The 16,406-nt window shown below is 35.0% G+C and overlaps 2 protein-coding genes and 1 long non-coding RNA gene across 3 annotated transcripts in view; 2 read left to right on the top strand and 1 right to left on the bottom strand.

The window, feature by feature from the left end:
• Positions 1-971: 971 nt before the first annotated feature.
• On the bottom strand, positions 972-3,618 carry sdhda (succinate dehydrogenase complex, subunit D, integral membrane protein a). The gene is made up of 4 exons (XM_058776672.1): positions 3,461-3,618; positions 2,894-3,010; positions 2,326-2,476; positions 972-2,118 (listed from the first exon to the last, which is right to left on the bottom strand). Exons 1-4 carry the CDS (start codon positions 3,507-3,509, stop codon positions 1,953-1,955), a joined length of 483 nt encoding a protein of 160 aa, XP_058632655.1. The 5' UTR covers positions 3,510-3,618; the 3' UTR covers positions 972-1,952.
• Positions 3,619-4,724: 1,106 nt separating this feature from the next.
• timm8b (translocase of inner mitochondrial membrane 8 homolog B (yeast)) lies at positions 4,725-5,507 on the top strand. Its single transcript, XM_058776678.1, has 2 exons — positions 4,725-4,945; positions 5,035-5,507. The coding sequence occupies exons 1-2, from the start codon at positions 4,826-4,828 to the stop codon at positions 5,200-5,202; spliced, it is 288 nt and encodes a 95-aa protein (XP_058632661.1). The 5' UTR covers positions 4,725-4,825; the 3' UTR covers positions 5,203-5,507.
• Positions 5,508-8,222: 2,715 nt separating this feature from the next.
• Positions 8,223-16,406, top strand: part of LOC131540488 (uncharacterized) — an 18,381-nt gene continuing 10,197 nt past the window's right edge. The window contains exons 1-2 of the long non-coding RNA XR_009271289.1: positions 8,223-8,812; positions 8,890-8,982. This is a non-coding gene — a long non-coding RNA (uncharacterized LOC131540488). The remainder of the gene's footprint in view (positions 8,813-8,889; positions 8,983-16,406) is intronic.

Below are 16,406 nucleotides of genomic sequence, written 5' to 3'. Positions count from 1 at the left end.
TTTGAGTAAAACCAGCTTCATATCATATAGCTACACACAGAAATTTAAATGTATTCACGGCAACCCGTCAAAATAAAAGTTTATCTTAAAGACATTGTGCCAAAAATATATTACTATTATTTAGTAGAATGTATGTGATACTATTACTACTGTTGATAAAAAAAATATATATATTTTTAAAGAAATAATCACACAATATTTCTTCCATATTTTAATTTTAATAGTAAATCCCTTTATTTACCCAAAAATAAAATGTTTAAATTTCATTAATTAAAAGACAAATTAAATTTGGGTGAAACTTCACTGTTTACTGTTTTTCATACTTTTATTACTTGCGGAAAAACTTGAAACACAATTTAAATAAGTATGAAGAATGGCATTGATTTTTGTAAATTTTATTTTGTTTGACTATTATTAAAATAGTGTTTTTAATTAGCATGTGGTACCGAAATTGGTACCGAGAACCGTGGATTTTCACTGGTATCGGTACCGAATACTGAAATTTTGGTACCGTGACAACACTAGTTCACATATGAACGATACTGTCAAACCAAAACGTGTTTTATACTTTTATATCCATCCTGCAGTAGACTACGGAAAAGACGCTGATTTACTGTCTGTTACAAGTAAGTAATCCGCTGCTCGCGAGACTCGTTGTCAGGACAACGACCTTTGGCGCGAAGGAGGATCTCACGTGCGGGTTATTAATCTATGCGGGTGAAATATTCCATAGGCAAACATTTTTTGTACAAAAATATTTTTGTACGAATATTTTATAGGAAGTCTACATTACAAAAAATAAAAATAAAAAAACACTTGCCAAGTCTACTGTAACCACAGCACTTGCTACATGTTGCACAATACAGCATAACTGCAGTACAAGAAGACTTTATTGGAAATGAAAAAAACCTCATTGCCATTAAAGTGAAATTAGTAGTCAAAATAAATAGGTAAATGTTTCCACAACAGTCTGGAATCCTTATTTAGCCTTTATTTGAATTCTGTGAAGAGATCAAGGTCCCACTGGTGTTTCAGAGAGGTGCCCATCCACATTCAAATCAAACTCACAAGACAAACTTGTTGTGAAACATGCAATCTATCAGTGGTTCCATATTAAAGCCTCAGTTGCTGGTGCCAAGTAAAAAATGCTGAACAAATATCAAACTCCAATAATATCTAGCCTATTTGAATTTATATTATATCATATGATTGCACTGGCAAATCTTTGCTGATTCCAACTACTAATATAGAGTATAATTTATAATGGTATAAGTATGGTAAGTATAAGTATAATGGTTTAGAATCCTAACAAATTACTACATGATTTATTTTCATTTGTGGTTGGTAAACTATAACAAGAAAAAATCTCAGCAGTTTATTCACTGTAGCATCTTAATATTATTAAGATGAAATTATCATGCTTCAAATAAAACAAATACACAAGAGTATTCAAGTAAATTTGTTGGTTTTAAAGCATATTGTAAACACAAATGTGACCTGCACAGACAGTGTGAATATGATCAAGCATTCCCAATAAAACTGAAAAGCACTGACCTCTGCTGGACATTGACAGTAACTGCTGAAATAATTAATACTAACATAGTTACTGAACATAGTCTTACACTTAGAGACCTCCTTTGTTCTCATATACAGTACTAATAAGGAAAAAGCTAATTATTAACAACCGTAGTTGTCATCTGGAATGCTCAGTAAATAGCCTACAGGTCATCAGCAGAGCAATGTGAAATATCCTTTTAATTTCACATTGCTCTTCATTTAAAAAGTTTTTGTGAAATATCACTATGACAAATATTATTCAAACATGTAACATATGTTAGGAGATGGTACGTTGTCATCTGTTAAGCTGAAGATAGGTACGTTTTCAAAAGACCTTAAGTACCTAAAATGGTGATTAATCCTTCAAACCAGTCAGTTTAATTCTGGCCAAATAATCATATCTGCCAGAGCATGGCGACTGCCTTGCAGAGACCAACATCATGGTAATTGAAATAGCAGAGACCAAAGAATGTGGCTGTGGAGAGCAGCAAGACGCCAGCTTTAGCCAGCTTGACCTTAGCATCACCGTGGACATAGTCTGTTAGGACTTGACCAATCCCCCTGGAGAAGAAGAAAAACATAGAAAAAAAGATTGAACTAAAAATAGAATACAAATAGTGCTTGTAGGACTTTTAAATAATTTAAATATTGCATTATCTCACTGATGACTGAGGCACCTAAAATCCACTTTCAATAAAACAACCTATACAACAAGCATTAAGCCGGGCTCTTCAGACGTAAACGAGTGACAGATGCACACACTCTTACCAGTGTCCATGCAGTGTGAGAGCCGCAGCAATAGAGTAATCCAGTAGCGGACCGGGACACAGGTATGCGGCTGGAGCCATACCTAACAGAACTATACTCAATACCCGTTCACCCGTCCAGTGCTTGGACGCTGCCCTTGAACTTGAGACTACTAAAAAAAAAAAACAAATAGAAATTTTCATTTTGCTAACGACCGTTGTGTATGCAAAGTAAGAGAGTTTATGAAACAGTGTTTTTAGAAAAAAGGAATTTCGATTGTCATTTTTACAGTCCTAATACTGACTATTAACGTTGCCTGCAAACAGTCACTTCATTTTTGATTATTTAAATAGTAAAACTGAATTCAAAATTTTCTAAAATCTTAATTTTATAAAACATTAAAATATCCTTTGGTTCAATGTAAATGTATTAAAATGTATTAAAATCATGTGAAATATTTTTTACTGAATGGGCAATGTTTCAACAACAGTTCATTGTTAATGTAGCACTGCTTTTGCAGCATTATAAATGGAGAAGAGAATGATCATGGAAAAATATATTTTTAACAATGATTAGTGTCATCGCTCACCTGAGTGTGCTGAAGTTGTGTGGATCCTCCCTGCTGCCAATCGGAAAGGCTCTACATCTCGATTCTTCTGATAGGCAGCCAACCCACGAGCCAAGTGTGTGTTGCAGAGAAGCACAGCTGAACATGGTATAAAATATTACATTTAAACAATCATGGTAACACTTTATTTTAAGGTGTCCTTGTTACACGTTACATGTACTTACTATTGTAATAACAATAAATTATGTTATATTACATGCAAGTAACCCTAACCATAAAGTAAGTACATGTAGTTAATATTACTCAGTACTTAAATGTATAATTACACTGGAACAAGGACACCTAAGGTGTAGTGATTTTGGTTACACTTTATTTTAAGGTCACCTTAAAATAAAGTGTAACCAAAATCACTACATCGTACAAATATCATAAAAATGTTCAGTGGCTAACATTTATCTAATGATTATAAATAAATCTGTGTTGACATGCCAATGAACAGCATGTGCCATATTGTGTAATATCATAACACTCATATTCATTCATTCAGTCATCCGGAGAAAAAAAAAAAACACTAAAATGATTACTTACGTCTTATTCCTCTTTGGCAGAAAGTGCTTAAACGAATCAAGCTCGCCATGACTGTTCAACTACAAGGTCAGATAAGATTCATATTGGTATGATGGTAAAGCAGTTGTTTCTGTAACAGTGGGTCATTCTCTCAGGAGTGCGTTGTTTCACTATAATTACTCGATAACGCCATCTATCGCTCTGGGGGTAGAGTAGGCAACCACCAGAGTTTTTTATTATTTTTTTTTTATTAACGTTTTGCAAGTAACATTTGAAATGAGAAAACATACTGTTAAGGTACAGTGATAATTAGATTTTAACTGAGTAAGAACAAACAACCAGTTGCGAGGGTTTTAGAGTATTAACAAGTTAAACATAAAATAAATAAATAAATAAACAAGATAAAATAAAATAAATAAAAATACAATACAATAATAATGATATAAAAACTAAAAAATGAAATAGATAAATAATAATAATAAAAATAAAATTTGTTTACTTTTCATTTTGACTCAAGTAAGGGGTAGGAAATTTCATCTAAATCCAATCTCTGTTCACAGATGATTCAATAATCTTACTTAAAATCCGGTATGTTTTAACTGCTTTTTTGTATCTTTTTAATTTACACAGGGTATCTGCAACACTTTTTAATTCAGAGCAAAATACAATAGAGTTAAAGTCAATCAACAAAATGTTCTAAGAGGGTTACAATACATAAAAATGCATATTATCTTGAATGTAACGTTTAGGAAGGAATAGTAATAAAAATAATTATATACTTAATATGAAGAAGGTCTCTCTCTCTCTCTCTCTCTCTTTAAACCAAAATTGGCTAATGCAGAAGTTTGGGGATAAATTCATTTTAGCAAAATAAGAAAAGTCAACCCTAGACACTTTTCATTAAACACACTTACAAAATAAATGAATAATTGTTTCTTCAAAATGATGACAAAATGAGCATTTGGGTGAAATGCTTTTATTAAACTTATAATTAATTTAATTAATGTCTTAATGTACATTCTTATAATGTAAATAATTAAAAAAAAAATGCTCAACATAAATTTGAATTTCTTTTTCAAGAACCAAAAACAAAGGATTGGATTGACTGTACATACTCGAATATGAAATTTAGCAATAATTAGAATTTAATTTATATTGTAGTACTCGTTGCTTTTATTTTGAGGGGATATTAGTAAAACCAAATAAAACATGTTCTAATCACAAAGAAAAATTGGGGTCAATGTTTTCAGTTATTTTTTTTATTTTATGACGTCATATTTCTGCGGCGGAAGTAGTTGCTTTCACGTCCATGCCTGTCAGCGAGCGCAGTTGCTTTATCCTTCACATGTTCATGTGCACATAATCTGTCTCTATAAAAGTTTCGCCATGGCTGATTTTAGTTCTAGATTTGATATGCCGTCGGCTAGTTCATCTGACAGCGCTGAGGCTGCGGAGCTCCAGCGTCTGATCGCAGTGGAGCAGCAAAAGGCTCAGTTTCAAGCGCAGGTAGGTAACTCTTCAGTACCGCTGTGCTGTCACTCAAAACCAGTCAGCAAGCCTGGCGCGTTTTAACCGCGTTTAACGTTCTATTCAAGGTTCACAACTTTACGGATGTTTGCTGGGATAAGTGCGTGGACAAACCGAGCTCCAAGCTGGACTCGCGAACGGAGACTTGTCTCGTTAGCTGTGTGGAGCGTTTCATCGACACGACGCTCGCCGTCACCAACCGCTTTACACAGATGGTCCAGAAGGGCGCGCACTGACTGAAGGACACCGTCCTCAAGGACAATTACCACATACTCTTCATGTTCCCGCTGTACATTCAGGAGGATGTACTTCAAGGGTGCTGAACCCTTTCACTCTCGCGGAAAAATGACATAAAGCCCTTTCTCATAGAATCCAAAATGTTTATGATATGTGTATAGCTGTTAAACTAACACAGCCAGCGAAGAACGACTATTTTTGCTGGAAATTATCAGTATGGGCAGTCTCCATGACTGACTGTCCACATCTATAAAACCTGACTGGTTTAATTGTGAGTTCAAATAAATCTGAAGTTTCAAAGAAACAAACGTGATTGATCTTGTTTTTCAAAAGAACACAACATTTGTGAGTTGTTTTGTTTTTGTATTAAAAGAAGAGTCGTGAAAGCTTTGTTTTGTAGGGATGTGCTGTGCATTGGCACCATATCCAATATCAGCTAATACTCTATAATTAATTATTATTTCTGCCTATTTAGTTTAGATCATCATCTAGCAACTTTAAGGGATTGTTTGAGATTATGGGCCAAGATATATCCCTTTAAAAGTACTTTCTTTTGAAGATTTTTTTTATTTATTGTTTTTAATCCATTTACTGGTTATTGGCCATTATTGGTAATGGCCAGAATTTCAAAGTTAGTGAATCCCTAATATTCTGAATAATTTATTTGTCATTTCATATTATGTATCTTTTATCCTATATATTTTTGACATTTAGCGGTGATATACATTGAGAAGAAACAAACACAGATGTAATAACCAGTTTACCTGTCCAACAACTGTTTAACTTTCAGAAAATCTACTCGTGTCTGATGTTATAATGAATTTCATAATACTAATGTGTGATAGAAAAAGTCAAGATCTTTGTTGCAGCATGACTTCATTAGTGTCGCTTGCCAAATACTTTACTACAAAGACTGTCTTTTTGATTTTCACCAGTGGTCTATACTATTACTGTTAGACAATAGCACGAGATAGCTCTTTATTATACACTACCTCTTAAAATCAGTTTAATTAGATTTTGAATATAGTTTCTGCTCTAAATCCCCAAATCTGTTTTTTCCCTCTAATCCAAAACAATACGATATTGTAAGAGGACTCCTTATGACAGGATTAGTCTTAGGGCAGCAGAGGTCTGCTTCTTGGCTTTGAGGCTTTGCCCTTCTTTGTTGTTTAGTGTGCTCAGTACAAAGTGGCCTTTGATAGAGCTGTGTGTGTAAATCTTGCAGGCAGGGCTGCTTTCAGCCGTTCTAATTAAAGTCAGGAAGCAGATAGGTTAGCTTAGTGCCCTAACTTGATTATCAGAGCATACAGGAAGCCTACAGGGTCCTCTCAAGCAGAGCCTTTGATGCTTTGAAGGAAACGGACTGGACACTACACCAAACACACTGTATGTGTGTGTCTGTACGATTGAAACAAAAATATCTTAATATTATAAAATATCTAAAAGCAAAAATATGTCCAATGTCCATTACATGGGATTAGATGTAGCTTCATACTTATTTTTTCAACATGAGTAACTACAGTTATTAATGGTAGACACCTTTGTGATTAAAAAAAATCTACTTAACCAGGAAAACAAATTATTTAAGACAACAATAAGGGTTCTGCTGAGATTGTTTAGTCTTCTTAATGAAGTTGAAGCTCTGAATTGATAGCATTTTTGTATAATTCAGTTTGTTATTATTTTTTGAATTATTATTTTTGTGTATATTTTTAAGTTTTTTCTATTATGGCAATATCTTTTTAGTAAGTAATAGTTTTTATTATTAAACTTGTTTTTGATTATTCAAAGCATATACATATCAACTGTGCCAAAGATTCATATTTGTGTTTAATCATTAATTTGAACATAAGAATAAAGGCCATCTCTTCAGTGTGAAATGAACACTAGATGAGTTTGTTAGCTTTGATGGCTCAATCTTCAGATGCTCTAGTTATGTTGTGATGAAAGATTCGACTGTGTACCGGGAGCACTGGCTTGTGATGTAGGTAGGATTCAGTCTCCGTCTTATCAAGGATGCCTACTATGCCTCAGTTCTCTCTTCAAACACTTTCTTCAAAAGAGAACCCTTTGAAAGAAAAATACCAGTCGTTGTGGCAAGATATGCAGAAGAATGATCAAAGAGTATTTTCAGAATCTTCTTTACCCCCTTTTCCATTTTTCTGACTTTGCATATGGTTACTTTCATGTATTATCCTTGTGATAATAAATCTACTGCAAAAAAATAAAATAAAAAAAAACATCCGGATATAATAGGTTAATGTAGGAAACAGTATCTGACACTGACACTTTTTTTTTTTTAATTATATGAAGAAAATAAATCCCTGCCCCTATCCTTCACAAAGACCCACTGTATGTACTTATGCCAGGCTGAAGCTTCAAGATCAACAACTTCTTAATTAAAACTTGTGTATAATAGGATCTAAATCTGGCATGATCTGTGTCTGTGTCTGTGCCATCTCTCTTCCTGTGTCAGTCTGACAGAGTCTGAAAGAGCCCTAGTGTCTGAAGCTTCACTGTACACACTGAGCCTGACACCTCAGGGACAGTGGGACCTGTGTTTGCTTTGGACAGCAAAGGGGCCGTCTGGGAAATCCATCCTGGTTTGGCCCCTCTCCATTCTCTGTCAGAGTGCTGCGTTCATTATTTCCTCTGAAATCTGTAGTACTTAAGAGATTAGGAACCCTGTGTCAATCAGGTCATGTAACATTGCCCTCAGTGCTCACACAGCTAACAAAAGATGTTATAAATACAAATATAAATGTTCTGAATGTGATTATAGTTTCAACATGTCACACCAGTTGATTCAACCATACAACTCAATCACATATAAATAACCAATAAATGTTTTACTCATTAATATAACCAAACTGAATCTGTATCTATAAATGTATTTATAAATTCTCGTTCTCATCTGAAGAGTAGACTAATTTGAAGTATGCTAATGAGATGAGCAAAATCTGTGCATAACCAGAACAAGGCATGATGGGAAGCGACACAACTTAATTGTCATTGGTTTAAAGAATAAAAGCCTATATCTGTATGGTTTGAACACTTGGGCAAATACAGCTGCAGTTCAATGAGGGAGCCAGATGTGAACTCAGTAACGATTTCTACCGATTCACTGACTGATTCGCGAGTCTTTTTTGAATGACTTGTTAAAAAGAACCGTTTCATAAGAGTCGTTTACTCATGAATCAGACATCGATGCTCGCGCTGTGTTCGACGCCGCTGCGCGCGGGTAGCTCGTACTTTTAATAAATGACTTACGAAAAACCAGTTATGGACGCGCACAAAATTTTCCTGACTAAATTTTAATATCTTGTCGCATTTGTGACTGATTTAATTGCAGTTTAGAGCACTGATTTCCTTGACACAGAAGACACAGTCTTCTAAAGAAGCTGACATGATAAAAGATGTACGCTGCCGTCATTGCACCATTCATCACCTCGTGTACTTCCTGACAGCAGATGACAGACAGATTCCCATGATATATGGCAACATTTCCCTGAATAAAAAGACAGCGTGTACCCTAAAGGCTTTCTTCATGCTGACAAGATCCTAAATACAGTCGACAAACCCAAGCAATGACGCTATGTTGTACCTGAGGTGAGAACGGGGCTTATGTTTATCTAGGACAGATGCTCATATTCTTGACTCCTTTCATTGATCTGTTTTTGCTGTAGGTGCTTTGTTATGGATGACCTCACCTGAGCACATGAAGAGAATGAAGTCATTGTTGAAGCCATTAGTTGCTGCAGGGCTTCTCCACCCAGCAGGTGAGCAGATTTTGTTTGACTTTGTTATGTGTTTCTATGTGTTGTAATGCCTCTCGGCAGTATAAATGTCTTGAAGGAACTGACTCAGGACTTCTGCTTTCCAGGCAGGGAATTGCATTTATCGTAACACTTTAGAATATGTGCAGCACATGTGTAATTGTTTATGTTACCACTAGGAGGCACTGTTCCTGCAACGATCTGTGTCCTGCTAGGTTGTAAAAACCCTCTTCTGACAGTTGTGTTGACAATATAATCCACTTAAGTTATGGATATTTAGACTACAGACACTGTTCAGATGGGACAGCCATGTGGACTGTATAAGGAGCAGCATGAATATAATCATAACTTCATCATTAATCCCAACAGTGTTTTTTTCTCACTTCTTTTCTCTGCGTATGGTTCTGTTTTATTTCATTGGTTTATTTTCACTCAAATGGTTTAGCATAACAGTATGGAAAGGACTGATGGCTCATCCCTGGCGGCTAATATAATGTGTTTTGCTTGTTAAAAACAAGCATTAAAAAATTAATGATGTGGTGCTTTATGATGCAGTTATCTTGGTCAACCAAGCACTTACAGTTTAGAGTTTAACAACATTCCTTTCATTCCTCAGAGCAGATTTAAACTTATATGACGTGTAGAACGCTTGATGATTTTACCATCTTTACTTGCCAACATGTTGCAACCTCTAAATGGTCAATCCGAGAGGACAGGGTTTCTGAAAACAGATGTTTATGTCTATTTCAAGTCATATTTACCATAATATGAAAGAACATCGGCACACCCTGGGGAAAAAGGAAGTGTGGGCAAAGAGGTGTACCATACTGCAGAATATAGCAAACTTCACTCATGGACACAGCGCCAGTTTTCAGAAGACGAGGAGGAATTAGAGCTTGCTGCCAGTGCCTTGTGTTACAAAGTGTCTTAAGCTTTTGTTTAAATCCACACGGTTTCTTTTAACCATCATCTTGTCATCTTTTTCTCGCCAAAAGATTTATGCTTTGCAAGTCGTAAACAACAATCCTCTTCTCTTTCATCGCTCTCCTCTCGTTCTTCCTCTCGCACTGGTGTTTTTCCTCTCTGTAACTCGGTTTTGTTCCTTTTATCTATTTTATTTTCATAAGCAGAGTCACACATGGTACTGTGATGAGAAACAAAGATCCATGGCAGTTTATGTGCATGTGTGTGTGAGAGAGAAGGATGATATTTTGGCTGAAGGAGGCCATCTGAACTCACTGTTCTCTTGATACAGTTCACTCCACTCCACTGTGTTTGCAAAGCCTGCCATGTGGGTGATTGAGGATTGGTGTCCAGATGTGAAAGATTTAAGTAGAACATTGTCCAGCGTGCATAAACGTGTCTGTGTGTGTTAGATCCAGTAGCACATTCCTCATCTCTTCAATCTTTAAGAAATCTTACCCATAAGTATCTATTTTCGTCTGTTTATGTGTCTGTATTCAGACATTGCGAAAGAACAACTTGTGAATATCTTTCCCTCCCGTTTAATCCTCAGGGAGTCAAGCACTGATATTGATAATGTATTGCTTTCCCCCCTTAAATATATATATGTTTTTCTTTTTTAGTCATGAAAATCATGATGTTTATTCATATTTTGTTTTGTGGTGAAGTTAAGTATTGGAAAATTGTAATGCTGGGCTTTAAAGGTTGCAAATGTTTTACCACTGTTATAATTAACCATACAAGTAGCCAGCAAGTGAACACCTTTTTCCTGGAATCTTCCTAAACCTCAATTTACTTGCCTGTAAAATACCTGAAAATGCATATTTAGAGGCCTGAAGTACAGTTGTATTGACCTCTATAAACCCTTCCTGGTATGCTATGGTTCAGTCAGAGTTTCATTAGACTACAATAAATTTAAAAAAAAAAATCATTTGGAATATTTAGCTACAGTTTAGCATTAAAGTTGGTGGTTTAAAAAGTCCACCATTTCATTTCTGCCATGTTTAAAATACAGTATTATATATTTTTAATTGAATATTTACACAAAGTAGGCAGCCACTGTATCAGTAGGCACGGTATAGGCAAATATTTTCCTGCCAGACTGGTTGCTATGAAACATTTCATAGTGTGAGCTGCTGTTATATGTAATTTCAGCTCATATTTAATGTGAAGAACGGGTACTGTGTAATTGCTAAATACAGTATAAACAAGTGTTGCAGTTTTGCCACAGTGGGTCTTAGAATGTTAAAACACTCATTTTATCATCCAGACCTTTAGACAGAGTGACTCTGTGGAGTTTTCCTTCATCTGGAAGTCACATAATAAGCAAGATGTGTATTTAGAGAAAACGTTTTAGGTGGAAATGGGAGATGCTGCTGTGGCTGATGCTGGTAATTGACTCCTTTCTGTCATTTTGCACATACAATTGTATTTAACTTCTCTTCTACTCCATTGTTCTGTATCCTTAAACGTTCCGCCTTGTGCTTGTGAGTGTAAAACGGAGGGTTCCTCCCACAGCTAAGCTTATATAAAGGTCAGACAGTCGGTGGGTGGACTATGCCTGGGCTCTGCTGTCTGTGAAAGCAATCACAATGGCTTTAGGCAACTGGGGAGGAAGTGAACACATGCTAGTGTCATCAGTCGTTCCTCCTGATGGCTTTAGTGAGGCCTTTCTTTCTCCTCAAACGTTTTTCTTATTTATGATGGGAAGGACCGCACTTAGCTGGACACTGTTTCTGTGTCTTTTTTTGAGGGGCAGGCTGATTCACTTCCTAGCGTGATGTTGTTGGGTTTTGCTCCAGATACTTCGGGCCAGTGATGGTTATCACAGGGCAATAGTGGAAAGCAGGACTGAGACTGTTTTTGAGAGGATCATTTATTTGTTTATTTTTTCCCATAGAATTCGAGGTTTTACCACAAAACGATCCGAATTGTGACACCACATCTTCAGAATATCAACCATATGACTTAGTTTGCTGAATGGCATATTTCTGTCTGGTGGGACTCATTTCTCATTGGTGAGAAATGTCAAAGAGTACTTGCTGTCTTCTTGTTGTTGTGAAATGATGAAGAATGCTCCTCCAACTGTCTCAGAGCAGCATTTGGCTGCCGTGATAACAAACATATCCTTGGAAGGGAGGAGAGGTTCCCGGTTTGCGTCAAACCTACTGGATCACACAGAATAGAAAAATATCTGCTCTTATTAAAGTGACTCAGCATACGTGCTGGAACTGTTAATGCATAGGTTATTTTTCAGATTTATTTTATTACTACTACAGGAGCTTTAAAACTCATTCTGGACATTGTGTAGAGACAGAGTAATGCGGAAAAGAAATCAGTTTTTGAATCTCTTTGGGCTTTGGGAGCATTGTTTCATTAAGCTCTTCTCATAAAACCATGACCTCATAAGAAATTTTCAAACAGCTTGCACCAGATGTGCACTTTTAACTGTACAATTTTGAAATACTTCTGTATGGTAACATTAGCTGCTTTGTATCTACACTTTAAAAAAAAACAAAACAAAAAAAAAACTATTTTCTAAAGTTATAAACAAAACGTTTATTGGAGTAGACTATGTTTTACAAGAATATAAGATTTCAGTTTTACTACGTAGAAATGTCATGTTTAATTCCATATTATTCCATTAATATTCCATTAATTCCATACCATAGATACCCATCCTATGGTAGAAACAGAAAAACATAATTAAAAACAAAATTAGCATAGCTGCTGTTCAACCGTTTCAAGCAAAGAATGATAATGTGCATTTGATCAGATATAACTGGAGTACAGGGTTATGAGATGCATTAAGTGAACGCTTGGTTAAAGGGATTTGTCTTCAATTTAGATTTAAACAGAGAGAGTATGTCTGAACCCCAAACCAACATACTCCTAGGTACTAAACCATTTAGTGCCTTATAAGAAAGTGGCAATATTTTGTAACTGATACAGAACTTAATAGGTAGCCAGTGTAGAGATTGTAAAATATGATCATATTTTCTTGACCTGGTGCATTTTGGACTGCCTGTAGCTTGTTTATTCAAGATGTAGGACAACCACATAGCAGTGGTAGTCTAGACGTCATGAATGCATGAACTAGCTTTTCTGCATCAGAAACAGGTAACGTGTGCTTTAGCTTGACGATTTTTAAGATGGAAAAATGCTGCAACGTGAAATATGATTTTTTTTTAAAGACAATGCTGTCTAATATAATATTCATGTTTTTGACTGTAGAGGAAGTAACAGTACTAGATGGAAATTGTAATCTAAGAGTTTCTGGGTACTGTTTTTTTTTTTCTTTTTCTTTTTGGTCCAATAAGTAATATCACTGTCTTACCCAAATTTAATTGGAGAAAATTATTGGTCATCCAGTCTTTTACATACACTCTTGAAAATAAAGGTGCTTCACGATGCCATAGAATAACCTTTTTGTCTAAATGGTTCAATAAAGAACCTTTAACATCTGAAGAACCTTTCTGTTTCACAAAAGGTTCTTTGTGGCGAAAGAAGGTTCTTCAGATTATAAAAAGGTAAGATCGAGATGGTTCTTTAAAGAACCTTTGACTGAATGGTTCTTTATGGGAATAAAAATGGTTCTTCTATGGCATCGCTGTGAAGAAACCTTTTGAAGCACCTTTATTTTAAGAGTGTATTTAACACTCTGTTATAGCTTAGATAATTTAGAAGTTTCATCTGGTGTTGCTGAAATATATTGTTGAGTATCATCAGCATAACAATGCAAGCTAATCCCGTATTTTTTTATAATATTACCAAGGGGCAACATGTATGTTATAAAAACAGCAGAGGGCCTAAGACAGGTGTTTGTGGCACTCCATACTTTCCTGGTGTTATTTAAGATGATTCCCTGTTTAAATAAACAAAGTGGTAATGGCCAGACAGGTAGGATCTAAACCATCGTAAAGCCTGTCCTTGTATAGCCATATAGTTTTGTTATCATTCTATGAGTAGGGTAAACGTACCTATGAAGCACACGTACCCATTAAGCACACTTCCATTTTTGAGATCAGATTATAAAAAGAAAAAATAATTTATTAACCTACTTGATGTCTTAACCAATTGATATGTTTGTTACTATATACCTCCTATAATTTCAAGTCAATCAGATCATTGCACACTGAGATATGGGTCTCCGTGTGTTCACACTGTCTGGCGGCCATTTTAAAAGCTGTCTAAAACCTTTCACCAAAAGAGGAGCCCCTTAAATGTGCATTTTTTTTATAGATGTTTAAGCCTTTATTTTGGGTAAGTTTCACTACTTATTGTAAAATTAAGAGATTAATGTTCAGACTTTTGCATAATATAACCTGGAACTTCGATGTAGGAAATAATTACATTAGATCCAAAAGATAGTTTTAGCAACATAGCGCAGGTGCTACAGAACACAGTTAGCTGACTAGCTGTATAAGATTGTGTGCTACGCTAATATATTACTTCACAGGCATGACTGGCTTGTACTTTTACATCCATAATATTATAAATTGACAGTTTATTGCTGGTCTGTCGTTTTACAGTGCTGTAATTTCTAAAGATTTCATATTATTGTAAGGTGAGCTTAAAGGGTGCACTACTATGAAAATCACACAGCTTCAGTGTGACATCAATAAGAAAAAGTATAATTTCATAGATATTGTTAATAATAGTTGTTCATATTAAAATATGTATGAACTTAATACATGACCTAGACTATTTATTTAGTAAAAATCCTGTCATTTTAATAAATATTACATGAAATGTATTAAAAATTGTTGCTGCTCCAATTAAGCTCAGTGTGCTCTCTTTAAGCTCATTCACATTGAACGTCAATGTAAATACTTCATAAACATGGTTGTCACTTTAAGTTAAATTAATCGATTTTCAATGGATTCTGTCAACGCAAATCTACAGACTGGCTCTGATCTTTGGCAACTAGCATCAACTTCTCCAGACTGTAAATCTGTGGAAAATCAGAGCAAAAATCGTGTAGTGTATTCCAGCCATAAGAGACTATAGATAAATTGACATCCATTTAAAAAGTGGTTTCATAATGAGGCTAGTTTCTGTATTCATCCCCATGAATTAAATGTTTTATTGGTTTGTTTTATTTGATTCTTGAATGTGTTACTTAGCTGAACGTGGACTAGATGTTGCAATGTGTTTGGATGACACTTCATTATGAATATATAACTGATCAAATTGAATGCCTTGTTGCTTCATTTTAGTGTTGTTGTTTTTTTGTGATTGACTTTGTACCTTCAAAATTTTTTTTTTTTTACGATTGTTCTTTAGAAATTTTCCTTAAAATAAACATTAATTTTTAATAAAACATGATGTGAGCTTAATGGGAACAGGGGTGTGCTTAAAGGGTACAAAAATGTACCAATTAAGCACAGCCAGACTTTTTGAATTTAATTATGTATATCTTAATTGAAATGCTTTTGTCATTTAAAATAAAAGTAAATATTTTTGTGTGAGAGATTAATATTTTATTTTAACTTAACTTTTTGTACTGAAACCAATATCTTGTGCACTAAAAATGTCTCAGTGTAGATTTTGGTGAGCTTAATAGGTACGTTTACTCTGTCATGATCTATATTGTTTACCGCAGCACTAATATCAAGTAAATCTAGTAATGAGATGCAGCCTTGGTCTGACAAGAAGCAAGTCATTTATAATCTAATAAACATGTTGTTGATTTTTTTTTCACCACCACTATTTTGTGTGTGTGTGGGCGCTACTGTCACATGGATGCTGAACTTATCTTTTCTCCCCATCTACTACACTCCCAATTTACTGACATTCTACCATTCTGGAAAATATCACTCTTATCGTGTTATGTTTGAAACTTTGTCATTTGCATTAGATTGAGTTTTCCATCTACTTTCCAACATGCAATGGAAAACTGCAATAAAAAAACTGGACACATTCTCATGAAATAATGGAACGCAAAGAAATAATAATAATAAAAAAAAGACTTTAAGGTGACGTGTAATTTCTGTGCTATTTGTGGCACCAAATGGAATTACAATCTGAGCAACATCATAATATTTGATCAACCAATGGTGTGAGGATACATATTTGTCCAAGCAGTGGCAGACCGGGGGAGTGTTTGAAAACAGACGTGTTTTGCAGATCTGGTTGGTGCCACGTGGAAAGAAATTACACACTTGACCATTCATTTTATAACACTTGCTTCACTTAGCAAAGGAAATCTGCACTACTACTGTACATTGGCACAAAGTAAGAAGGATAACAGAAAAAGTAAGTATCAAATAGAGAAATTCCTGAAGGCAAATATTGTTTATACTAACCTTTGGGCTTGTTGCTGAATGACATCTCTAAAAACCAAGTTTTGAACTTGTGTGTCAGTTTGAGTTTGGCACATCTATGTAGGTTTAAGTCAGTATATCTGAATGACGACAGAATTAGATCATCATTTGTGACGGGTAGTGCTCTTCATCATTTCA

The sequence above is a fragment of the Onychostoma macrolepis genome, chromosome 05 (genome assembly GCF_012432095.1).
Source record: "Onychostoma macrolepis isolate SWU-2019 chromosome 05, ASM1243209v1, whole genome shotgun sequence".
Taxonomy (NCBI): Eukaryota; Metazoa; Chordata; class Actinopteri; order Cypriniformes; family Cyprinidae; genus Onychostoma; species Onychostoma macrolepis.
Note: the sequence above shows the minus strand (reverse complement) of the source record. Positions and strands in the feature narration are given on the sequence as shown.

Excerpts from the sequence above, each read along its gene's own strand:
- sdhda (XM_058776672.1), bottom strand. The coding sequence starts at position 3,509 with ATGGCGAGCTTGATTCGTTTAAGCACTTTCTGCCAAAGAGGAATAAGA. Across the intron at positions 3,011-3,460 it reads CTGCCAAAGAGGAATAAGAC|CTGTGCTTCTCTGCAACACA; the intron begins GTAAGTAATCAT and ends TACCATGTTCAG. Across the intron at positions 2,119-2,325 it reads CTCACACTGCATGGACACTG|GGGGATTGGTCAAGTCCTAA; the intron begins GTAAGAGTGTGT and ends CTTCTTCTCCAG.
- timm8b (XM_058776678.1), top strand. The coding sequence starts at position 4,826 with ATGGCTGATTTTAGTTCTAGATTTGATATGCCGTCGGCTAGTTCATCT. Across the intron at positions 4,946-5,034 it reads AGGCTCAGTTTCAAGCGCAG|GTTCACAACTTTACGGATGT; the intron begins GTAGGTAACTCT and ends GTTCTATTCAAG.